The sequence below is a fragment of the Penicillium antarcticum genome, assembly GCF_028974205.1.
Source record: "Penicillium antarcticum strain IBT 31339 chromosome Unknown utg000002l_segment0_segment0, whole genome shotgun sequence".
Classification (NCBI taxonomy): domain Eukaryota; kingdom Fungi; phylum Ascomycota; class Eurotiomycetes; order Eurotiales; family Aspergillaceae; genus Penicillium; species Penicillium antarcticum.
Genome location: NW_026695300.1, coordinates 4,013,863 through 4,038,219, shown reverse-complemented (window position 1 = coordinate 4,038,219; position 24,357 = coordinate 4,013,863). Strand labels below are relative to the sequence as shown.

At 50.0% G+C, this 24,357-nt stretch overlaps 8 protein-coding genes across 8 annotated transcripts; 5 read left to right on the top strand and 3 right to left on the bottom strand.

Annotated features, from left to right (window-relative positions):
* Positions 1-1,041: 1,041 nt before the first annotated feature.
* abr1 (multicopper oxidase abr1) lies at positions 1,042-3,523 on the top strand (the record flags this gene model as incomplete). Its single annotated transcript, XM_058460570.1, has 3 exons — positions 1,042-1,374; positions 1,423-3,407; positions 3,466-3,523. The coding sequence occupies 3 exons, from the start codon at positions 1,042-1,044 to the stop codon at positions 3,521-3,523; spliced, it is 2,376 nt and encodes a 791-aa protein (XP_058324102.1).
* An 853-nt stretch (positions 3,524-4,376) lies between these two features.
* N7508_002503 (uncharacterized protein) lies at positions 4,377-5,830 on the top strand (the record flags this gene model as incomplete). Its single annotated transcript, XM_058460569.1, has 2 exons — positions 4,377-4,690; positions 4,759-5,830. 2 exons carry the CDS (start codon positions 4,377-4,379, stop codon positions 5,828-5,830), a joined length of 1,386 nt encoding a protein of 461 aa, XP_058324101.1.
* A 110-nt stretch (positions 5,831-5,940) lies between these two features.
* arp1 (scytalone dehydratase arp1) lies at positions 5,941-6,553 on the bottom strand (the record flags this gene model as incomplete). The annotated part of the gene is made up of 3 exons (XM_058460568.1): positions 5,941-6,342; positions 6,396-6,451; positions 6,499-6,553. 3 exons carry the CDS (start codon positions 6,551-6,553, stop codon positions 5,941-5,943), a joined length of 513 nt encoding a protein of 170 aa, XP_058324100.1.
* A 559-nt stretch (positions 6,554-7,112) lies between these two features.
* On the top strand, positions 7,113-7,974 carry arp2 (hydroxynaphthalene reductase arp2; the record flags this gene model as incomplete). The annotated part of the gene is made up of 2 exons (XM_058460567.1): positions 7,113-7,881; positions 7,937-7,974. 2 exons carry the CDS (start codon positions 7,113-7,115, stop codon positions 7,972-7,974), a joined length of 807 nt encoding a protein of 268 aa, XP_058324099.1.
* Positions 7,975-8,607: 633 nt separating this feature from the next.
* Positions 8,608-10,057, top strand: ayg1 (heptaketide hydrolyase ayg1; the record flags this gene model as incomplete). The annotated part of the gene is made up of 5 exons (XM_058460566.1): positions 8,608-8,700; positions 8,753-8,827; positions 8,881-9,632; positions 9,689-9,821; positions 9,878-10,057. The coding sequence occupies 5 exons, from the start codon at positions 8,608-8,610 to the stop codon at positions 10,055-10,057; spliced, it is 1,233 nt and encodes a 410-aa protein (XP_058324098.1).
* A 365-nt stretch (positions 10,058-10,422) lies between these two features.
* N7508_002499 (uncharacterized protein) lies at positions 10,423-15,088 on the bottom strand (the record flags this gene model as incomplete). Its single annotated transcript, XM_058460565.1, has 7 exons — positions 10,423-10,581; positions 10,640-12,064; positions 12,123-12,239; positions 12,658-12,768; positions 12,839-14,152; positions 14,203-14,520; positions 14,597-15,088. 7 exons carry the CDS (start codon positions 15,086-15,088, stop codon positions 10,423-10,425), a joined length of 3,936 nt encoding a protein of 1,311 aa, XP_058324097.1.
* Positions 15,089-16,468: 1,380 nt separating this feature from the next.
* N7508_002498 (uncharacterized protein) lies at positions 16,469-17,773 on the top strand (the record flags this gene model as incomplete). The annotated part of the gene is made up of 1 exon (XM_058460564.1): positions 16,469-17,773. The coding sequence occupies one exon, from the start codon at positions 16,469-16,471 to the stop codon at positions 17,771-17,773; it is 1,305 nt and encodes a 434-aa protein (XP_058324096.1).
* A 944-nt stretch (positions 17,774-18,717) lies between these two features.
* N7508_002497 (Zn(II)2Cys6 transcription factor) lies at positions 18,718-21,715 on the bottom strand (the record flags this gene model as incomplete). Its single annotated transcript, XM_058460563.1, has 3 exons — positions 18,718-19,752; positions 19,811-20,747; positions 20,814-21,715. 3 exons carry the CDS (start codon positions 21,713-21,715, stop codon positions 18,718-18,720), a joined length of 2,874 nt encoding a protein of 957 aa, XP_058324095.1.
* Positions 21,716-24,357: the final 2,642 nt, after the last annotated feature.

Sequence of the window (24,357 nt, the reverse complement as noted above, 5' to 3'; positions counted from 1 at the left end):
GTCTGTTCTATCTCCCTGAGCTGATCCCCGTGCCCGGATATTAAAGAAGGCACCTGCAGGACATTTTCTCCCCTGTCATCTGAAGAGTGACAGCGTGCTGACCGGTAGTTCTCTGCTTCCAGGATTCCATTCCTGCACATCCCCCGCTTTTTCTGATATGAACGTGTCCTCCGTACCTCTGGAGGTACCTGGACGGACTCCATACGGTATGTGATTTGCTACTGTGTCGACGATAAGGAAGTGCATACTCGAGTCAGACTTTCCCTATGCAACGTTGCACGTCGGATTGGAACTTTCTATTTCCCCGCTTTATACGTCTGGGTTGGAATTGTCGATGGTGTATAGCGTGGATATACATATCTAGATATACCTATATCGACCTATTGATAGAGGGATTATGGTTGAGTATGTTGCGTGTACGGACTACCCTATTGTATTCGCACCGCTGAACTCATAATATAATTCGAGAAGTAGGGCTATCCAGTGAGAAATGGAAAAATCAGGAATCAAACACATCAACAATGACCGGATGCAATCCATGTCTTCTGATATCCTCGAGACTTGAAGTTGGGTTGTTGACGGACTGTTCTTCAAGAATGTACCCCCTTACATGGATATTCAGGGACTTCCGAACTCGTCCACATTCCACTGTCCAGTTCCACTTAGGGCATTCTTCCCTCAACAAGGTATTCTCAGACCACAGTGAAGGCTCCCCGATGCGGCGTGTTTGTATTGAATCAAGGCACTGCCAATGACTGCTTTGCAAGCTGAATATGGAAGGGCTAGCATACTCAGACCCCTAGCGTAGATCCCAAAGGTGTCTTTGTTGTTGTCGCAATGAGTTCAAAAAGACGCGAAGTCCATGGCTCAGAATCTAAGCAGCACTCCGACCAACCTGCGCGGATTTTCTTCGACAAACGTGTTTTTGTTTTTGTTATTTTTTATATTAATTTTTAGTTGTCTGACCTGAATACATTCGTTAGGAGGATTTTGCTATCCTTCGACTTCAGGTCGATTGTCACTCTTTTGAACAATCGCAACATGGCCAGATTCGGGTTGCTTGCGCTGGCCTCCTGGCTCGGCCTTGCGGCGGCCAAGGATGTTTACCTCGATTGGAACGTTACTTGGGTCAATGCCTCCCCAGATGGCTTTGAGCGTCCTGTCATTGGTATCAATGGCGAATGGCCTTGTCCCCAGATCGATGTCGATATGGGTGACCGCCTCATCGTCGATGTATACAACGGTCTTGGAAACGAGTCCACTGGTATCCATTGGCACGGATTCCACCAGTATGCTACTGGTGTGATGGATGGAGCCAGTGGTGTGACTCAATGTCCTATTGCTCCTGGCTCGCACATGCAATATCACTTCGATGTAGGTAAACTCCGCGAGTACACCGAAGCTCTGCTAATGATGGTATAGATCAACCAAACCGGAACTTACTGGTATCACTCCCACAATATGGCTCAATACCCCGATGGATTCCGCGGTCCTTTGATTGTCCACGATCCCAACGTTCCCTTTGCATATGATGACGAGTTCACAATTACCCTGACCGACTGGTACCACCAGCAGATGCCTGATCTGCTCAATGCATATGAGTCTGAGTCCAACGCGCAGGCCTTCCATGGCAACGAGCCTCTTCCCGACTCTGCGTTGATCAATGACGCGAGCGATACCAAGATCAAGGTCCTTCCCAACAAGACCTACCTGGTACACATCATCGCTCTTGGAAACTGGCCCGGCCACACCTGGGTCTTTGACGGCCATGAGATGACCGTAGTCGAGGTGGACGGTGTCTACGTTGAGCCCTACGCCGCTGGAGACAAATTCCTGCGTATTGGAAACGGACAGCGCGTCAGTGTCTTGATCCATACCAAGCCCGACACCAGCAGGAACTTTGCCATCTGGGACACCATGGATGTGAACATGATGTTCTTCTTCGAAGGCCGCGACATTCCTCCTGGATACAACCCCAACGCCACCGCCTGGTTGGTCTATGATGAAGCCAAGCCTCTACCGGCTCCCCCAGTCTTCGGCACCGACTTCGTGTTCGTCGATGATCTCGACTTCGTGCCCAGGGACCGTGAGCCCATCCTCGAACCGGTGAACCATCAGATCGTCCTGAACACTGGCAGCCGACGCATCAACGGCGTCCAGCGTTTCACTGTGAACAACGAGACCTACATGCCTCCCCAGGTCCCAACCCTGTACACCGCGAACACCGTCGGCCCCGAGCTTGCCTCCAACCCCGAGGTCTATGGCCAAGTCAACCCCTTCGTGGTGAAGCACGGCGACATTGTTGAAATCGTCATCAACAACCGCCACAACAACCTGCACCCATGGCATTTGCACGGCCACCAGTTCCAAGTCCTGCAGCGCTCCGACATTGGCGCTGGTGACTACAAGAGCCTGGGCCCCAATGTTTCCAAGACCCCTGTCAGACGCGACACTATCATGGTCCAGAACAATGGTCACGCCGTCCTTCGCTTCCGCGCCGACAACCCCGGTGTCTGGCTCCTCCACTGCCACATCGAGTGGCACGTCGAGGCCGGCCTCATGGCTACCATTATCGAGGCTCCCGAGACTTTCCCCGGATCCGAGAATGCTCCCCCTAATAGCCACTATAATGTCTGCGCTGCTTATCCCGCTCCTTACAGTGGCAATGCTGCGGGCAAGGATGGTACCGATCTCAGTGGTCTCGACAACACCGTCACCCCTGGAAGCAACGGTGCGCTCTATCACGGCAAGGCAAAGGATGCCCACACTCCCACAGTTGCTCAGTCTCCCAAGCCTACTACTGCCCAGGCCCCTGCGCCCAAGCCAACCACTGCCCAGGCTCCCGCTCCCAAGCCCCCTGCGCCTAAGCCCGCTGCTCCCCAGCCTCCAGCCCAACAGACACCTGCTCCTAAGCCTGCTGCACCTGCTCCCAAGCCTGCTGCCCCCAAGCCCGTCGCTGACGCGGCCGTCCCTCCCACGCCTCATTCGCCGGAACCCCAGGAGCCCGTTCCTCAAGCGCCCCACCATGCTCCTGCTCCTGAGCCCGAGTATTCCCCCGAGGAGTACTACTACTACCCTCCTCCCCACGATGAGCCAGTGCACGTCCACTCAGACGAACACGACGGACCCTGGCCAGCCCCCCACGCAGACCACAGCCACGTCCAAGAGGGCGAGACAAACTCGCACTACCCAGGCAAACCAATCATCGCCGATTCCCAGGATACAAAGGGTCCCTGGCCAAATGCGCACAACGACCAGTCGCACGCCCAAATTGGCAACCCTAACGATCCCTCGACTGACCCTATCGTCGCTCACAACGAGGGCTCCAAGGGTCTCTGGCCTCACCCGTACAACAATGACGGATATGTCACTGAGGGTGGACATAGCATCCACACGCATGATTCTGGGTAAGTTTACATTTCGAAAATTGACTCAAATGTGCGCATCGCTAACTTCTTATTTTAGTCCCGACGATCTGCCTGATGGGTTCAAGGGCTGGGAGCAGTATGAGCATATTCAATAGACTGATTCGAGACTGCTTGGATTGGCTTGTATATTAGTTTCTACACTTTTCTTCCTAATGGATTGATATTCTTGCTTGATTAGTGCAATACACCCTCTTTTGGTTGCTTTGTTCCTGTCCTTCTTGATTAGTACATTAAGAGCCTAATATACTGATCTCTATAGGCTACTTGATCCATGGTTAAGATCGATCGGCCTGACAGTCCAGGCTCAGATTCTTCGATTTGTCTTACTGCCATCCTGTTCGGTCACTGGTATTCCTTAACAAGGTCGTTCTCCTCTACATGTACTAAGCCCTCGTTCCGGTAATATTATTCCATATTTAGGCTGGATGATTCATACCGTTGGTTAAGATATCTAAGTAGCCTGATAGTCCAGGCATGATTTGCGTTTTTCGTCTTCGGTTATTCCCGATTGGTCTGTTGATCTTCTTCAATAGGATGATGTTATCTTTTGATTAGTGCTGCAGGTCCCTATTTTGCTGTACTACTACTTGACTGGGTACCTTGATCCAGTGGCGAGATAATGGGGAACTTGGAGTTTCAGGCTTCAAGCAGGAGTGTCGCTTGGATCTTGTCCTTTTTGGATGTCTGAGTCGAATATTCAGTCTTGCGAAACTGATCCCCTAGGCAGACAATGAACTTATAGTTTCGTTACTTTACTGCTGTCAAAAGTTACCATGTCATGCTCTACAAGATCAAATCGACAGAGTATCAATCCATGGATGGTATCAATTACACCTCCGATTCCAAATCTGGTTAATTAGCAAATCCTGACGACCTCATCTGCATCCAAGATGCTGTCATATTAAGAGAGCATCCTCTTCCACCTTCGAGCTATAGCAAACCGCGAAAATGGCCGGCCACATCATATGTTGCCCAGATATACAGCTCTCATATGCTAAGAATCCCAACATCGCTGAGCTCGATCACTTTGTACTCTGGGCACGAAAAACCACTCAATCTCTGGAATTTCCAAGAACGCGCAGGAATATCTTACCAAAGGGTGTATTCGAGGCCAAACATTACTTCCAGATCACACACCGTCCCAGCCTCGACGCTCATGTCCCTTCTACCCGGACCTTTATACCGAGGTCTAATGATAACACGCCATACCAGGAGGTTCTGTCAACTGTGTATATTGAGAAGGGGTATAGGGGGACTGGTTTGTGAGCCACTCCTTCAAGTGTTTGCCTTGGACACAAAATTAATGCCGTACTCTAAAACATAGCTTTAGAAGCTCTCGATGCGGCAAACACAACAAGTACATCGAACTCTCTCTGTACGAAAGACACCTTCCTCCAACCATTCAAAAATACCTCACCCCTCAAAGTCAGGCAGAAATTCGTCGTGGTGCTGTTACTCAGGAGAGACCTACTTCGCCCTTGAGGAAGGGGGATTACTGCCCTCTTTCCGCCATTGAAGACAACAAAAACAACCTCGAGCCCTTGAATACGTCCACCCTGCCCCCTTATAGAAAAGAACCCAGTCCGCCTTCACTTGCCGAGAAGAAGGACAGGCATCGGAGGCAGCGGAACGACTCTCTGCCACCCAAACAGACGAATACGTTATTGATTTCCCCTGTGAAACCGCCATTCCATGAGATACCGTCCTTTAGAAGATGCTCCAGGGAGGGTTTTGAAGCAATATCCAAGCCATCTTCTTCCACTGAGAAGCAAGTCGACAATCCAAGGCCTTTGGAAATACCCACTTGGCGCTCTCCGGCAGAAGAGAACAAACCTTCTTTTTTTGCCCAAAAGAAGCATAATCATCGGGAACAGTCGAAAGCTTCTACTTCACCCAGCCGTGAAAGGAAAGCCGCTCCCTTCTCTACTGTTGCTGAAAAGACAGAAGATCTTACATGGCGTGCGAAACCAACTGCTTCACAGCCCAGTGGTAAGAGACCTAGCCCATCTTCCATCGTCCCCGAAAAGGAATGTGTATGTCCGGCCAGGTCGGAAATAGCCGCAATACGTCCAGGTATTATTGAGGATGCAATCAAACGGTTGAAGATTGCCAAGGCGCAACCTGCACATTCCTCGTTAGTTGCCGATGCTGTAGTGGTTAGGGCTGTAGTCGCCGGAGTTGCTAGTTCTGATGATATTTTCTACATGCCACCACCAGAGCAGCCCGAGCCTCCTACTGAATCTGAGAACGAAGACGTGTGCAAGTTGGAAGCGGAGGATTTTGGATATTGTTACCCCGGACGAGTCTTTCATAATTACACTCAGTACGATGATGATGAATGGGTGAATGTGACCGCATATAAGGATTGGGAGGTTCGGGAAAACTACGCTTGGGAAATCTGACCTATGCTAGGTTGCTTTGATTTGCTTGACTTGACTAGCCTAACGAGGACTTCCTAGTTTTGATAACGGTATTATAATTCCTTCGCCGCAACAATCTAGACTGCAAAACCTTAGCCGAGACCCTTGAAAACATCATCAAAACGCTTCTCATTCCAGCGAACAGTCGGCTTGAGTCCAGCAAACTTCCACACCCCGTTGACCTTGCGGTAGTAGTGCTCGTTTGTGGCATGTCCGTGACCACGCAGCTTCACTTTCTTGAGCTCAGGGGTCTCATAAACCTGGTGGGCAGCGCGCAGCTGGTGGTGACCGATGACCTCGGTGTCGGAGACTTTCTCCCACCAGGTCTGGCCAAGCAGATGCTGGGTCTTGATGGTCATGTCGCCCAAGAATCCAGGGTGGGTGATCATGGCCATGTAATCATCTGCGGACATGTCGTCCCATCTCTTCAGACCGACCTCGGTATAGTCGACGGTCAAAGTTGGGGCAATGATGCCGCGGAGGCGGTCCCAGTCCTAAAAGATGTTAAAATCTTTGATTGTTAAATCTATTAAAAATGCAAATTTACCTTAGCATCATAGCTGTCAGCCCAGTCGAAAACAAGCTTCGAGAGGATGAGGTAGTCTGTGGGTGTTAGTATGCAAGTAAGAACGTTTACTCATTCAACATACCTTGGAAACTGATGTCCAAGTTAGGTTCAGTAATTTTCTTGACGGCGGGAGACATGATGGTATAGCGGTTTGAGATTTGCCGACAATTCAGTTTTCTCCAAGGCGTGCAGCTCGAGTATATCTACCGGCACTTCGCACTGGTGCTCACATTCCCCGGATCGGGCCCCCTGCCCCACCAATTTCCCCTGCATAGGAATCAGGGAATGTAACCCAAAGCTTCCAATGTGATAGGTTATGGGGACGGATCGTTCAGCCGAAATGACAGCTTTCCGCATGCGGAAGTAGGTCAGCCCATGCTAGTTGGTTTATTGTTCGCAAGCAGCCATTTGGCCATCCAAGTTGATATTCAATGGCGCATCAGATTTAGTGTGGGTCTTTGACAGTTCCATTGTAGACACTGTCACTCCTCAAACCGGAAGTATAGAGAACGACGCTGCAATAGGGAGTTATGGATGGAACCAAGCCATGCAACTGAGCCCAGCCAGGTCTGTCTACTATGTCTCTGGGAAATATCGAATTCAATATTAGACTACCTGTCCCACTCTTGTCGCGACCCTCTAGCCATTCCTGTACAAACTTCATTCCTCGCCTCTATCAACATTAAATTCACCAAAATGGTCGCTCTCAACTCTAGCGCCACTCAGCCCGAGCTCGCCGGCAAGGTCGCCCTTGTTACTGGTGGCGGTCGCGGTATCGGCTCCGGCATCGCATTGGAGCTGGCGAAGAAGGGTGCTTCCGTGGCAATCAACTATGCCAGCAGCTCTCAAACCGCCGACAAGGTTGTGCAAGAGATCCAGGCACAGGGCGTCAAAGGTGCAGCTTTCCAAGCTGATCTGACCAATGTCGACTCCATTGGAACCCTCTTCCGCCAGGTCGTTGCCCACTTCGGCCAACTCGACATTGTCGTCTCCAACGCCGGAACAGAGAAGTTCGTTTCCCTGGCAGACACCACACTGGAGGACTTCAACGACGTGTTCGACCTCAACACACGGGCACAGTTCTTCGTCGCCAAGAACGCCTACGACCACATTCAGCCCGGGGGACGTGTTGTCCTGATGTCATCCATCGCTGCTGGTGTTGGTGTCCCCGGACACTCCCTGTACGCCGGCAGTAAGAGTGCTGTCGAGGGTTTCACTCGCTGCTTTGCTGCCGACTTCGGCAAGAAGCGTTGCACTGTCAACGCCATCGCCCCTGCTGGTGTCAAGAGTGACATGTGGATGAGCAACTCGTGGCGCTATGCCCCTGGCTGTGACCAGAACTCATCTCTTGAGGATATCGAGCAGGCTCTGGCCAATGGTAGCCCTCTCAAGCGCTGTGGTGTGCCCGCGGATATTGGTCGTGTTGTGGCATTCCTGGCCAGCCCCGCTGGAGAATGGATCAACGGTATGTATCGGAATGTTAACTTTATCCCTTCTGGAACTCGGCTGATTCGTTGCAGGTCAAATTCTCCCCCTGAATGGTGGTGCTAACATTTAAGTTGTTGGAAAATTTGGTGTCTTGGAGTTGTCTGGGACTAGAGTCGTCCAGTGAATTTCTTGCGACAGACAACTCCTAAGTCTGATTAGTACTTTCTCCACGTTTATTTTCTAGTTTTAAATATACTTTGTCTCCAAATTGCAATTCAATCGGTCTTGACCTCAGGAAATCCTTATTTGTCATGTATCAAAGTCCACATTCGAGGACAACTGGGTGAATTAGGGCAAGCGGATCACGAGATCGCCATCACCGCCACGAGCAACGAAGATGCATAGCATAACTCGGATACCTGCAAGAGCCGATCGGAATTTCCCTGATTCGCAGCACGTCCTACCACATCCGCATCCGGAAATCCATGAAGAAACCCTTATGCAATGTAATTGCGTCGACTGCTCTCAAGTGCCGATCAAGTCTTAGCTCGGCTCGTGGCCATATCCACCTGCTGTTTGCATCTGGATCATAACTGTGATACCGCAGCCTATTGCTCGGTCACATTTGACGAATTTTGCTACCAACAGAACAAGGTAGCATAAAGTGGGTTGAGAGGGCCTAGAGTTGCCATGTCATGATATAAGAAAACTCATTGCCTAGACAATACCACGCACCACTTTGCTTCACTGCTTTACCATCAAAATGGCACCGTGGATTCTAGGAGACAAGTTCGATACCGTCTATCCCCATCAGGGCTCGATGAAGGCCCTGTGGGAGATGAAGTGGAAATTCCCCGTATGTCTTTGTTCCGCAAAGCATAAATCCCGATATACTAATATCGTTCCAGTGCACGAAATCCATTTATCCATTCCACGATGGATCGCTGGAGGACTTCGAGCCCATTTTTGAGAAGCTGATTGCCGTAAGCATTCGCCTTTTTACATCATTGATGCCAGAATTAACAGCAGCGATTAGAACGACATCAATGATGCCAATGATGATGCGTACACCGAGACCTTCCTGCCAACAGCATCAGCTCTGGAAAAGGAAGCAGATGAAGCTCTGAGCAATGGCCACCGAGACCGCGCAGCAGACCTCTACCGTCGTGCAGCAGTAGTCCTGCGGATCTCACGTTTCCCCTACGTGAGCCCAAACACACGCCCAGAGACGTCCATCAAGCGTCGGGCCTTCGACTATCAGAAGACAGTCTACCTGAAGGCAGCGTCTCTGTGGAACCCAGTCATCAAAGAAGTGATGATTCCACACAAGCACCACGCCGGCGGAGACCGCAGCCGCGAAATCCCAGCGCTTATCCGCGTGCCGGAAGAAGCCAGCGCACAGAACCGCGTGCCGGTCGTGCTGCTCATGACCGGTCTTGACGGATACCGTCCTGACAACAGCCAACGAAGCCATGAGATTGTGAGCCGTGGCTGGGCGACCGTTATCGTTGAGATCCCCGGTACAGCGGATTGTCCTGCTGATCCGTCGGACCCAGAGTCGCCCGATAGGCTGTGGTCGAGTGTGTTGGACTACATGGCTCTGAGACCTGAGTTTGACATGTCCCGTGTTGCGGCTTGGGGTCTAAGTGCTGGTGGTTTCTATGCCATCCGTGCGTCTGTCATGCACCGTGATCGTTTTGCCGGTTGTGTTGCTCATGGACCTGGAGCGCATTACGTCTTTGACCAGGAGTGGTTGGCCCATGCTAACGACCACGAGTATCCCTTCGAGTGGGTTTTGATTGTCATATGTAGAAGTTGAAGTGTGAAGACTGACTTGCTTGTAGGCTCACCTCATGCATGGCTGAGAAGTACGGCTACGCCAGCGACGCCGAGTTCAGGAAGAACGCCCAGAAGAAGTTCTCGCTGATTGAGACTGGCATCATGGACCAAGAGAACTGCCGCCTTCTTCTGCTCAATGTATGAGCTGCCCTTCCGTCGATTTAAAGAAAAAGATAAAGGCTAACTTTTTCCAGGGTGTGAACGATGGCGTCGTCCCTATTGAAGACTGTTTGACTCTGATGAACCATGGCGGTCCCAAGGAGGGCCGGTTCTTCGAGAATCTGGTCCACATGGGATACCCTCACAGTCTGCCCGTGGCTTACAAGTGGCTGGAGAGTGTGCTGTCTCCAAACATGACTCAGGTGAAGAACTGAATGGGCTTGATGAAGATTCTGTACATGGTACTGTAATTTGTATGACAACTAGTGATAAATTGATATGTTTAGTTGGACGACTTACTATTCCGCACCTCGCTGCACAATCATACGGATAATATGTTACTATATTTCTCACGGTATATTGATAGCCGTTGTTGATACGGATATAAATAAAATTTGAGGCAAGCGAGCCAAGTGACTCGCTCTGATGTTGATTGTCTTTGAGAACAAGACGGTGATAAGTTAGATCATACCGCCAAAAGAACGCCCGCAATGCATTGAGGTTATTTTTCCGATCCCCGGGGAAATCACAAAGAAAGAACATAGAGTCACATATTGAACAAGGATTAACGTAGAAAGATTTAGTCGTCGTCGACACGAGCGCGCTTGGATCCTCGGTCTTCGCCTTCGGCTTCCTGGATTCCATAACGCTTCTGGCCCGAAGTCACATCAGCAATCATGTTATCAATGCCGAATGGATCGGCGGTATCCTTTTCAAATTGAACAGGACCCTGACGCTCCTACAAAAAAACCCCCATTAGTACTGCATTTATTAAGTCCAAAAGTCTCTTCACTTACCTCGGCGTCAGCAGCGCCTCGGAAACCTTCCTTGGCGCGACCCAGGACCTCAAATCGGTTGGTCTTCTCAAGCTTGTTCATCTCGCCTTCACCGGCTTCTTCGTCGTCGGCATCGGCCTGGGCACGTGGACGGTAAATGCTGTTGATAGCGTCCTGCGCGGCGAACAGCGGCTTGTCGTAAGGGTTGTCTTCATTGAAACCAGATTGCATACCACTGGTTTGGTTGAACAGACGCGAATCCCACATGGACTCGGAGCTCTGCGTAGGCTTGGCCAGACCAAGCGCCACCTTTTCGGAAATATCACGGTTCTGTTCGCGGGCCATGGTTTGAATGCGGCGCTCCGTACCCATGCGGGACTGGCGCAGTTGTCGCTCAGCATCCTGTCGTCGCTCGCGGCGCTGCTGCTCACGGTCCCGGGCCGCCTCGTCGTCCTCGGTAGGGGTACCAGACCTCGAAGAATATGGAGAAGAATTGCGGCTGGCGCTTCGAGATCGATCTCGCTCTTCGCGGCGACTGGGGCCAGCGCGTTCCTCGCGAGCCTTCTGTGCCAATTGCCGGAGGTGCTCCTCCTTCTGTGCCTTCTCCTTCTCTGCCAGCTTCTGCTGCATTGAGGCGCGGAGCTGCACCTCCTCGCGGGCATGACGATCTGCAGTGAACAGGGCTTCGGCAAATTGGGCGAATTTGTCGTTAATCGAAACATCTTGTAGTCCACGACCATCGGCAGCCAAACGCTTGTCCAGGGGCACGGTGTAACCCTTGGGGTTCTTCCAGTTCGACACGGGTGGGGGAATCTTCCAAGCTTCTTGATCTTCCGCGGTAAGCTTGCGAGGCGGCGAGTGCATAACGGGTGGTGGAGGAGATGGCGGGCCACGGGGAATCTTCTTGTGCTTGAACTTGGGCGGCTCCATGGGATCCTGCTGCCTTTCCACAATTTTCATAATGCGGTCATTCTGGCGGCCGTTGTTGCCCATCTGGTTCGCCGGAGTATATCGAACAAAGGTGGGCTCGGCTCTTTGCCCACCCTTGACGTTCTTTGGCTTCTGAGCAGACGAGGCTCCTTCCACCAGGGTTGCCAAAGCGGCTTTTGTTTTTGCCATCTGAGCTTCGACTTCCTCCTCCGAAGGCCGGTCTAAGGACAGCTCTCCCATATCTACCCGTTGTCGGAGCGGAATCAAATCCTTGAACGAGGCATGGACAGTGCGGTTGTCGCCGTGTCCGCGGCGGGCGATCGCGTCGTATTTGACCTTGCCTTCAGCATCGACCTGAACGGCAAGCGCATTCGATGTTGAGGCCGTTCCCTTTCGGCCTAGATCGAGGGGATACTGTGCGACTAGAATCTCGGGGAAAGCGCCGCCATCGCCAAAATCTTCGGGGGCACGAGGTCGCCATCCGGCACGGTTTCCGTAGGGTGGGGGGCCAGTCCTCTGGGAATAGCTTGATTAGAATTGCTCCTACCATGGAATTGAATGTTTCAAAACTCACCCGTAAGACGACCTGAGTCTCATCAAGCTGGTCGGCGCCCACCACGCGCGGGCCACGGGGCTGCGCATGCTGTGGCAACTCTTCCTCCTCGCCAGTATATTTCGGTTTGGGTAGGGACTTGAAAAGTCCAGATGCAATAGAGGTCGACATTGCGAGGGTTGGCAACTCAAGAGCTGTGCACTCGGGTTGATGAGAAAAGAGGACGGTGACGTTCGATTTGGGCTTTTCGGGATCAACTGCGCGGCTGGTCTCTGTCGCCGCCGTATATTTATGCCAAGACTTTATGGCCTCACAATGGGAACGACATCGACCGCATAAGGCTTGGCTTATATTTCAACTCTTTCGTATCAGATATCGCTTGTTACAGTGGATTCACACAAGCAGTTCATACAGTATATGCATGTACAAATTGAAACAAGGAAGTGAGAATGGAGCTTGGAATAGTCGCTAACGACCATTTGCTATAATTACAGGTACACAATGGAGTTCAAGATGTCTAATTAGACATTAAATGCGTACGCATCGGACAGGCGACGTCCTCTTTGTCACCCGTCTCGACGTAGTGATCAAGCCCTTGGAATCTATACCAGATCTTCAACCGCTTGGGCAACAACGGTGCAGGGTCATGGAAACCCAGGATTTGGAACTACTCAACCAAATTAGTGATCTGATTCATAGAACTGACGTGCGTTCGAGATCCAGTTGCTTTGACTTACCTTGATCGACTTCCCGGGAATCACCAATTGGCCTCGGTTGACGAGTGCAGCCACAGGGATAGTGACATCAATCACCCGAGGCTCCGTGAACCCATTCTTGGGTTTCTTGTTTACTGGTGGTATATATCCATACTCGGCCTTCAGGATGATAAGACCATCCTGGGTTTCCTCGCGAGCTTGCCGTCTCTGTACTTGATCCGACATGAGCTCGATGGCCTGGAGGCTCTCCTCGCATTTCTTGGGAATGAGCTTCTTCAGTTCGCGGTGGCGCCTGGCGGCTGCTTGTCGACGCTTCTTTCTATCGCGCGGACGTATATATCCAAATTCAACTGCGCAGTATGCCAGCCAGGGGAAGATGGCAGCCAGCGCTGCGGCGCCACTCGTTGCCTCGTTGGCCGGGCAGACATTGATTGGCAGGTTGATGTTTTGACCGAGTCGGCTCCATGAGACTGTCATCATGATACCCTTATCCGCGATGCCAATGCCGAGGCCAACGCGGGTGTATTCACCAACCCGACGAATGCCCTTGATGGTCCAGTTCAAAGACATGTCTAAACCGAGAACACTTGAGATCTCGAGTCGGACAGCCCGCGCCTGGTCCATAGCTGGCATCGGGAAATAGCCTTCAGAGCTCCATTCAGTCTTGACTGGGTCATCAGCGGGTTTTCCGGAGAAGAGGTTCCGCGAGTAAGTCAAGACAAGCCCGCCTCCCCCAGGAGATACCTGAAGATGGGTCTGCCATGATTCGGCTGATTGGTTGATATTGCGCTTCTTTTTGAGAAGACGACGAGTGTCATCGTCCAGCTCTTCGCTCTCCTCGTCATCATCGTCGAATTCTATGGAATTTTGAGATGGCAACGATATTAAGCCAATTTGTAGGTTGCTGACCTCGTTCATAGAAGCCACGGCACTCTGAGCTGACATCCCAAGTGAAGAAAACCGCTCTTGAAGAAGTTCGGGCCAATCAATCAAGCCGCTATGCCAAGTGAAGACACCAATCTTCCTCTTTGCGATCTCTTTCGAAACTTGGACCTCCAGGGAAGGTGGCGTTTCCCATAGTGAGCGTGCGTATACACTGGTCGCGCTGACCTGAAACGGCTTGATGCCAGGGAGCGGCTGAAAGGCCCTGGCAAAATTCACTTTCATGGTTGGCGTGGGAAGAAGGAGGGCATCTACGGTGACCGAAGAATCTCTGAGAAGCGAGAAGGGATGTTTGGCCCAGATTCCCTTAGTTCCCAACAAATTCTTGAAATTGGGGCTCACGGTAGCTCCGAACTGGAAGTTTTGAGAGGCGACGAGGGGCGGCATTTGGATCTCAAAGTCTGTCAGCTAAAAATCGAGACTGAACTGAACATATCACGTACCGATTCCTCTCCCTCTGTTCCATCCTCATACTCGATTGTGACTTTCTTCATGGGCCGAGCTAAGCCACCCGCAATACCAGCATTCAATGTGACATGTACAGGTTCAAGTTCCTCGTCTTGCACTTCTTCGGTGCTCTCGGGATTTTGGGTGTCTTCGTCGTTCTCTGCCGTCCAAAGTTGCGGTAATGACACCGGGGTCTTGAAGTTATATGTAATACCATATGTGTTCACCTTCGGTGAGGGTATATGGAACGTCACATCTTCATCTTTATCCACAGAGATCATTGAGGAGGCATTGATTCCTAAGGTGATACCGCCCTGATAGTACGCAAACGTCCAACATTAGAAACACCGCAGCCAAAGCAAACGTCTGGGAACAAAGCAAGATACATACCCGACTAGAAACTAGGCTCTCAACAGCTTTCCGCTCACGCTTCTTCATCGTCTTTAAGAACCACCGTCGGAATTCATCCGGCGACATCGCCTTAACTCCGACCTCTTGCCTTTGTGCCTCTCCTGCAATACCCATGGCCCCAAGTTGGCCCCATTCCTGCCGGACTCCTTCAGCACCAGCTATATCATATACGGTTCGCTTGTTGGGATCGATCAACGTCTCATACGCCTCCTGGATATGTCTGAAGTGGCTCTCGGCGGCATCGCGGAGGTGCGGCGGTTGCTTGTCCGGATGGAAGCTGAGAGTCAAATTGCGGTAGGCTGATCGAATGTCGGCATCGGTTGGAGGTGGTGTTCGCGAGAGACCTAAGAGGACGTAGTAGTCGACCTCCTCGGGGTACTCTGCGATCATGCTGTAGTCGGCGTCGAGTCCGTCATCTTCCACTGTTGCGCGGAATTCCCCGCTCGGGGGCTGATCGAATTGAGAGGACATGAGGGCGTTTTGCGCACTCTTATTCTGTGGTTATATATACACCGTCCTCATTTTGAGGTGTTTGAACAAGGTGCGATGGGACAATGAAGCAAGGTGGAGAGTCGAAATTCCATCGGAGAAACCTTCCGTGTCTCCGCTGGAATCCCGCATTGCGACCGAGGCTGATCTACCTACATCTATTTATATGAGGGCGCATTTGGTTCTGCAGTGCTTTATATTTAGTGAAGACTTTACTTATGATATGCAGTCAATTCATCCACCTTGAGAATAATAGCATTGTTGCTTAGCGCGGTCGCCTAAGGCAGATAGATGTAAATATCCGCGATCGTTGTACGACCTGGCTCAGTCTATTTTGAAATTGCTGCGACATGTCTTATATATCAAGTCTTCTCTGGTTGGAAAAGATATGATCCCTTGTCTCAATGATGTACTTTGCGTCAATTGTGGAATTGTGGTCTACCATAGACGTAGGCGTCCTCCTGCTCTCCTTGTCCCAACTAAAATTACAAGAATGCCCCTTTTTAACAGTCGGGTCAATGTAGAAAATAACATCAGACCATGAGCATTATCAACTCCATGCATAATTTTCAATTCTAGGGCTCAGCTGTTCATAGCGATGCTCTTTAAGACAAAAATGTAGATCAGTATCGGAAAATATGATTTCGCCGTTTAATATTAGGGGATCCTCTTGAGCTGATACAATTAGAATACTATTTATGTATAGGTCTCTGAAGTCTCTCCCTGTCTTATTGCATCTTATTGTATCCGAATTGTTGTCTTTGCGAAATAGGGTGAAAGTGTTGGGATATATATTTACATGCAGGACCTTCGACTTTCCAGATGATTTTCGGTATATTGTCTCAACCTCTTCACCTTTTTCACGCAAAGAACGAAACTCTTGTTACTGTTATTTATGTGTTCCCGTGTGGCCCCATCTGACAGCGCTATCTAGTCTTTCAAGCCGTCGCTGGTGTCGATAGCTCTCTGTTGGCTTCTGAGCAACTAGTCTAGCTTTTCCTGTCACTTCAAATCTAAGAGTACTCTATATAGCAAGTCCAAGCTATTAAATATACAATCAAGGATTCAACTAGGAGGACATGTAATCCGTCGTCTTTGATCCTCTTCCAAAACTCGAAGCGGAGGCCTGAGGCACTTTGCTGCCCCGTCCTGTGAAAGAGTTCAGGCAACCAAAAACCATTTTTTTCTGCCCTATATAGGACACATCCAAGAGATATAAAGCAAGCCCATATTTAGCATAGTTCTCTCTACAATCCCGTGCTCCACTAGTGGGGAGGGGAGCCTCACCTGCCCCACAAACACACACGCTATTCCCACTCACTTCTCTCTTTCCTCGATCTAACACCCATATATCGCATCAAAATGAGCTTCTTACACGACCCACCTAGGGGCCAGCCAGTCCCAGTGTTTAGAATCAACCTATCACTCCCTCCAGAAGAACGCTATGTATCACTCGCACGACTCTACAAGGAGAAGGCGCGAGCTATGACAGGCATATTTGACGACGTGATCCATGAAATATCCCCGAAGATTCCTACAAGTCTAGTTCACTGGCTCGCCTGGCTATTTCTACGAGGATTATACACAAGCGAAGAGACAGCTGAAATCCGAGGAATTAGCCATGAAACCGGAATCGATCTTTACTTGCTGGTGTCTTTGAATGTCGTTCTAGATTTACTGATGGGATGCACCAGTGGTGGTGTCAGAGTTGGAGATGGTGCAGATACTAAGATGGTGCATTTTCGAACTCTGGATTGGGGAATGGATCCACTGCGAGATCTTGTTGTGCAACTGGAGTTTATCAAGGAGGAAGCCCCCGACAAGGTACTTGCAACCAGCATCACATATGTTGGCTTTGTTGGTATTCTCACGGGTGTTCGGAAAAACCTAAGTGCTTCACTCAACATGAGAGCTGTGCATGATTCTCGGCGGAATACAGCCTTCTACTTTAACCATCTCTTGGTATTATTGGGGGTTCGGCAGTCTATTTCATCATTACTTAGACAAATCATTCTACCTGGGCCAGACAAGCCTCATGATCAACTTTCGAATGCTTCCACGATTGATGAAATTATCGCCAAGGTTCCAGGTATTTCTACCACGGCTGCCTACCTCATCTTCTGCGATGGAACTACGAGTTTGACGTTGGAAAAAGACCTTGGCTCTGCAGTGATTCGCTCTTCTAATTCCTTCGTCATTACAACAAACCATGATCAAGAGTCCAACTTTACCACTACTGAAGTCACGGAGGATGAAGGAGGACACACAGGTCTGCGATTAGCTGGCGCCGAGCAAACGATAGGAGAGTTCATCGATGAAAGCAAGACACGCCAGGCTTGTATGCAGAAGAAATGGGATCGCCAGGTACAGAAGCAGAATTCTACTCAACAGGGACTAAAGAAAAGAGTCAACAGAGACAAAGCTCCTGATCGAAAAGCACATTCAATGCAATTGAGACAACGGCAGGACATGCCGAGTGGCACGGAGCCAAGTCCTGAGCCCGAGATATCTATCACACAGGACACAGCGCTCCGGTGGCTTTGGTCATACCCGATTGTCAATGAAGACACCCATTATGCTGTGCTTATGGATCCAGTGGAAGGCAGCTTTATCTATACTGGTCTGTTTCCAGTGCTCCGAGAAGGGGATGACAGGGAAGAGAACTAGCTAGATTTACCTAGAGAAGATGAGACATTCTACATTGATGGGCGATACTTGATATCCAATTAAATAGATACAGAAAACCCTTGCTTTGCTACGAGTGAAGCCCGCCTCCTGACTTTTTGAAACTTCGCACTTCGCAAGGATATCAAAGGTTTGAGAATCAGAGTCTTTGACAGGAGTCTCAGCATATAGCTAAAGTAACGTAGAATTGTACAACAGTGGCCACAGATCCTTTCCCAACCCCACGTTTATAAAATCTGAATGGCTTATCTGAGGCACTTGACAATTGGCAAAAAGGAGGTGGAAAAAGAGACGAAAGAAGAGAGGTGAATTCAGAGCACCCATAATGCACAAAATAGCACATTCACTTCAAGGATTTTACGAAAAACTTGTCCAATACTTCATGACCTTGGGTACAGACTTGTGTCCCTTGTTGCAGGCAATATTGTATTTTCTCCAGTCAAACCTTTCTTTCCGCTCAATCAGTTTGGATATGTACATACAAAACATCGTGCCAAGATATGCGACAAAATTAGAGGCAGAGAATATGCTATAATACAGATGTAACATAGAAGCGCTGTCAAAGAAGCGAACCAGCCATGCAAGCAATAATCACCTCCATGCAAGGGATCAAATTTCGAAGTCGAAACCAAACTGTCTTCACTTGTAGCATCAGCATCCAAGTTGTAGAAAAACGTCAGAAGGGAAAACAAGGCTAATATCAAAAAGAACTATATGGGAAGATGCGAAAGGAGAAGAGAAATAAGAGTAAGTAGAACACGGGTAATCCGCTGATGCATATCATATAGAGACATTATATATTGCCTGTAAATCAAATCATTTCGCCATGCAAATTTTGAAAATTTTTCGCTTCGAGTAACGAGACAGTGACCCCAAAAAAAGAAAAGAAAAAAACTTCATGATCAGGAGAGAGAAGGGGTACTATCTCAGGGATCTTTGATCCAGGCAATACTACCTTCTGAGAGGAGGCTATCATCGACTCGCAGGGCATTCAACAGTACCGCGCGAGGCATCGAGCCTGTAAAGAGATCCTCGCTTAGACTGCCAGTCGGGTGGGACGGTAAGGCGCCAGCGTGGACCTTTGTTTCGAGAGATGGACCATCTAGAGCAAAGCCTTGTTTCTCTTCGATGACACTGCGCTCGTTCAGACAGTCGATCATTAATCCTAGGCGTCTCTGGAGCGCGGAGACGAGCTGCAGAGAACTATCCCAGTAGCGGCTAAGTTCTTGGACTGTGAGTAGTGCACCTCTGATATAGGAAATGCATTCTTGTAGCTGCGATGCCAATCCAGCAGCACTTAGAACGTCCACGGCTGATAAAATGACATAACCGAGGAATGGATTGAGGAGCGTCATCTGCGGAAGGGCGAAATCTGTGCTAGACCGAGCTGACATGATTTCCTTGGCAAATTGGTCGAAAGTAGGAGCGATACGGAGAATTTCGACGGCGTGGTATCGAGCTCGGTGGATGTATTGACTTAAAACTTCGGCTCGGAGACTCTGGTATCGGGCGTGTCTGTATAGTTTCATCAAAGTGGCGTGGTAAAACAGATGGATTGAAATGAAGGTGTCCGCTTTTTGAGCCCGTATGCTTCGTTCCAGGTTTACAGATGAGAATGTGAGATGTTCGGGAAGTCGAGTCATCCAGGTGTTTGTTTTGTGGACGATGGTCGTATGGAATTCTTCGGCGAGTCGGCCGTACGCTTCGGAGGGCATGTGTGGTAGACGGATAACGTGGAGGGAAACGTCTCCCCAGATGGCCATGAGTTCGATCAAGAACGCCATTGGGCTGAGTGTTGGGCGATCGTCGTCCGATGACGTGGGTTGGTTCAGGAATGATTGGAAGTAGGGTGCTGTCGCATATTGTTGAGTTTCGTAGATCTCCTCGCGACAGGGAAGCCGTAACAATGCCGCATCTGACGAGATGAAAGTGGACGAGGCAGAATAGAGACTAGAGAAACGCTGATTGCTTGTCAGTTTTGAAGGTTCCAGTTGTTTTCTTTCATGATTTGCATCTTACATCCAGCACAAAAGCAATCCAAAATGTTCGACGACGGCACTCAATCAATGCCTGAGGATGAAGTCCGTAATCACAGGCCTGATTCTGATCCACCACGACACCTCCAGATTCCAAGTTATAACGAAGCCCAAAGACCGCTCTTCCTGCTGCACCGATCGAGTCCCAGGACCCGACCAGCGATCCTGTGGCATAGTACCAGAGACTCATTATGATATGGCTCTGTGCAAGCTGCAAGGAGAGAGCATGCTGACTTCTATTGATGGCGAATCGTGCAATGCGAGCGTAGCGCCTCATAGCCACGAGTTTGTCCGACCTGTCCGAGAATACAGACCCCAATGCCATCATAGAATAGAGCAACATCTTGTCCTCTGCAGACTTGTTGGGATATGATTTCAACCACAGGATGAATCGCGTATGTGGGAACATGTGGTACAGCCCATCGTTCACATGCGTGAAATAACATTCAATGTGATGCATCGTCATCTCCGGGTCGCTTTCGTGGGGGTCGAGATGCCAGGAGCCCACCAATGGGTCGTCTGGGTTGTTATCCTTGAGTTCCCCGAGTATGTCAGAGTATTCCGGTTGGCGGTTGCTCTCGATATGTGCCGATCGTCCGAGGGTGTCATCTGTGCCAGGGAAGGGTGGTGGGAACCGGTACGCGCGCGATCTATAGGCCCTGTCCGCATCGGCCATAGTCTCGTATGTTGTTTCCGTACCTGATGGGGTGAGCATTGAGCCCTCTGACGTTGGTGAGTGGCCGCTAGTCCCAGGAAGAGAAGTACCGCTATCGGAGGCTCGGGCGAGGTTATAAAGTGACGGGGAATTGTCCGAAATCGAATGACCGGAGGGTGCGTAGGGATCTCTCCCATCGGGTTTGCTAGATGGCCCAGCTGACTGAGATCCTCGCATGGAAGCAGAAGCCCGGTTTCCACGGGGTCTTCCAGAAGTTAGCAATGATTCTCATCAAGTTTCTTGCACTATTGTCTCTCAATAAACCACTTACGCGTTCTCGAACCTGCACTCCCGTCCGGATTTCTGGCACTGGTCACATTTGGGCAAGTTCGGTTGACACTTGATCTTCTTCTCACGGCAGATCAGACATGCTTGTGCAAGGCGCTTTCTCGGCTTTCCAGCCTTGGTAACACCCCAGTTTGCATTCACAGGAATCCCGTCAATGGCCTTGGGACAATGAGATCCATCTGCATAAACGTAGCAGATTCCTTCTCCTTCGATGTATCGCTCGTCAACCACGTGTGGCCTCACAGTTTTATCATGCCTACCAGAAGCCTCTGGTGACGAAAGTTCCCCACTGGACAGTTTTTCGTGGTATGTTGTGCTGTGGAATGGTAGTTGACCCTGTGGGTAACTGACTGCCGATGGATCACTCCTCGTGGGTGTGTGATGTCTCATATCTCCGGGACTATGCAAGGATGCCACTTGTGACAACGGAGGCAAATTGCCAGTCTGTGGCTGTGAAAGGGATCCTGAGCGGACTTTGGCTCTGTCATGTACTGCGGTTGGAGAAAGCTGCGAAGACAAGCTCGACTCATGATGCCGGTATGGGTATGAAGAGTCAAGGCGCTCAGTGCTGGATGAAGTATACGCCCGAGGGTATGTAGGAGGAGAATTGGAACTGGTCACTGGTGTGAGAAGTTGCCTCACGGAGGGAAGTTGCTCTGTCCTTTGGCGTCCAATCTCTGAAGGTCTCTCGGGGTTTTCCTGCTGACGCTGGCGCAGGAAGGGATCCGATCCAAATTGTAAACTGGCCGGTGTACGCGGGGGTGGAAGCTGGTATGGGGGGTCCCCGGATTCTTGTAAATTAGCTGGACGCTCGGATTGCTGCTCCGAGGATGGGCCGGTGGTGGGTAACATACGACCGAAGGGTCCAACATAGTAGCCTGACATGACAGTTGGAGATTTTGAGCAAGAGAATAATCCACGGAACCTGACCGTCTACATAACAGACTCAGACAACCGGTGTGACGAGTCTTGTGTCTCCAATGGCCTGTCCTTCAATGGGTATACTGGAATGGAATGGGTGTGGCCTGGGATAGTTTGGCGACGTTTTCTTTGGGATCGACTGCGAAGCCCGCTGGATCTCTCAATGCTCAAGAAACAATGCACAGACAAGGGTTCTATTTAAGAGAACCGGACTTAGCAATAGGATCTCTCAATCTTTCTCCGAATCCAGCGCTTTGGACGTACCAATTCCGCTCTCTGGCAATCAAAGAACAGCAGTAGGAGTGTGCGTTGGAATTGAAATCCAAAGAGGATTTAAATTAGGCGAGTAGATCGGTCGTGAACGGTTTCGAGGCTCGAATAAGCAATCACGAAGTGAAGGGAGTCGTACAGGCGTTGACAACGGGTTGGGTATCTGATTTTATGCGCTCAAAGCACGCAGCTCTTGCCAATGTGCATATCCTGCCGGCGAAATTGAAAGAGAAAGGGAAACAAGTTGGCTTAAGAGGCCACCATTTGGCAATATTCCCGAGCAATCACGGTTTCGGGTGCATAGTTTGCGTACCGGGGTGGCTGCAAGATCCTAGTAGTTCGCATCAAAAAGTGCAACGGTTTGTCAGGTTGAAGCCTAGAGTCCAGGATGCTGCAGGAGTCCACCAGCCCAGGGAGTCACGGAAACCGGGCCGTCGATGCTGTAGAGAGAGCCCCGCGCTTGAAGCCCAGCCCAAGGATCACGGACTATCGAGGTTGGAAGTAGCACGGATGATCAACAGCCGTGAGATCTTCGGTCCGAAATATCGAGAACGGGCACAGTGCGAACAGTGGCGTCCAACATGTGAGTAGACCTAAAAATCGGAAATTCGGGGGACCACTCCTTAGTCCAAGAGAGAAAGGACTCTGACCCTGATAGCACCCGATATAGGAGCCGGTGGCACGCTTGATTATAGACAAGATAGCCTCGAACGAAGCGCCGCCTAGCAAGAAAAAAGGAAAAGAAAAAAACGGCTAAGAGTAGCGCGGTAGATTCCAGGGACTAATGTAACGGGGCGGTTCTTCTCCAGTCCCCTGACGATGTTTCAAGCCTCAGCTCCCCTGCAAGAGGGTAAGATTTCGGAGATCGGAGAGATAAGGGGGGGGGGGGGGAAAGGGGGAAACACTAAAGCAACCAAAGAAGCAGAAAGAACAAAAGAAGCCAAATCGAAGCCGACGAGGAGAAAGGAGGGGAATGGGGTGTCAAGCTTCAAAAACAGGGCCAAAGCAGTATGTATTCGACGTACACTTTGTAATTACACTGCCGTTTTAGACATTTTCTTTTATTTTTCTTTTATTTTAGCTATTTATGATTCGGAACCGATCGACGGTGGAATCTATACTTTTCTGGAAATCACTATGTACTTCAAAACGCCCACGGAAAATTCTAACAGAGCCCCAGGGATCTTTTCTTTTTTTTTCCTATGCACGTCCGTTGACATCGGAAAAATAGTGTCCGAAAGTGATCTATACAAGGTTTCGACCAAGAATACTTGAAGCCATCCCATCCCGTGTGGGTACTACAGTTCCTGATGATATCGGCATTCAGTCCTTAGACTTGGCGCCATACCCAATCCCAAAGACAAGGAGATGGCGTAAGCTGGGACCTGATCTAACGGCAATTGCATTTTACCGTTGTTATCCCGAGTGGGGAGATGGAGTTCCCATGGACACACTTTTTGTAAATCGTGATCTTGTATAAAAAGGCAAACATTGGACTCCCCCTGGTTCTTCCGGGCTTCCATGGTTGCCCCCCAGTCTGCTGCATCTTTATATTAATCACGAATGGCCCACAGGGATCAAGGAGGTACAAAATTTGTACACTCTGGCCCTTTTTTTTTAAAAATTTTTTTTTTTTTTTTTTGGCTGGGCGCAAGGTCTGGAATACCCACTCTGTAGTACTTCTGCAGAATGACCAATCTCATGTTCTGGAGAGGATGTGCACCAATAGAGTCTGTTCGGGATTTGCAATCAGATCTCACAAAGAGCGAGAGCGAATGTACATGGAGGGAAGACGGCGCCTCGCTATATAAGGAGAAAGTAAGCGTGTACGGGCAACATTGAGAGGTATACACGTTAACTGCTCGCACGTCAGACTGTTGAGTCCCGAAGATCAAACTTTGCGGTTCATCGGGAGAAAATCCAAAATAAAAATAAAAAAATATATTAATAACAAGTGAGCTTGTTTTGGACTCGGAATGCTGGCCGCGAATACCCTCACGGTGGGTCTCTCAGGTGCCTTCGGCCGGACAATGGCGCGGGCGACTAGATGCCTAGACGGGCAAATCCTCCTTCCAGCGTCGGGGCCGCAGGGCTTATCTCACTTTTGGATAGCCTCTGGCGAAGATCGCTGGACCGCGTGGTCCATAAGTGGGGATGGGTTCACTTTTTTTGCACAGGGACCCTCGGTTGAAGGCCCTCGGGTCTCCATATTTTTTCAATTCCGAACTGCTTTATACTCTATGGAGAGTCAAAGCCGAGACCATGTTATATTGCTGAATATTTGGGTCAGTGGGATTGAGTTCGGAGACAGGTACCTAGGCAGGCATGTGTCGGTG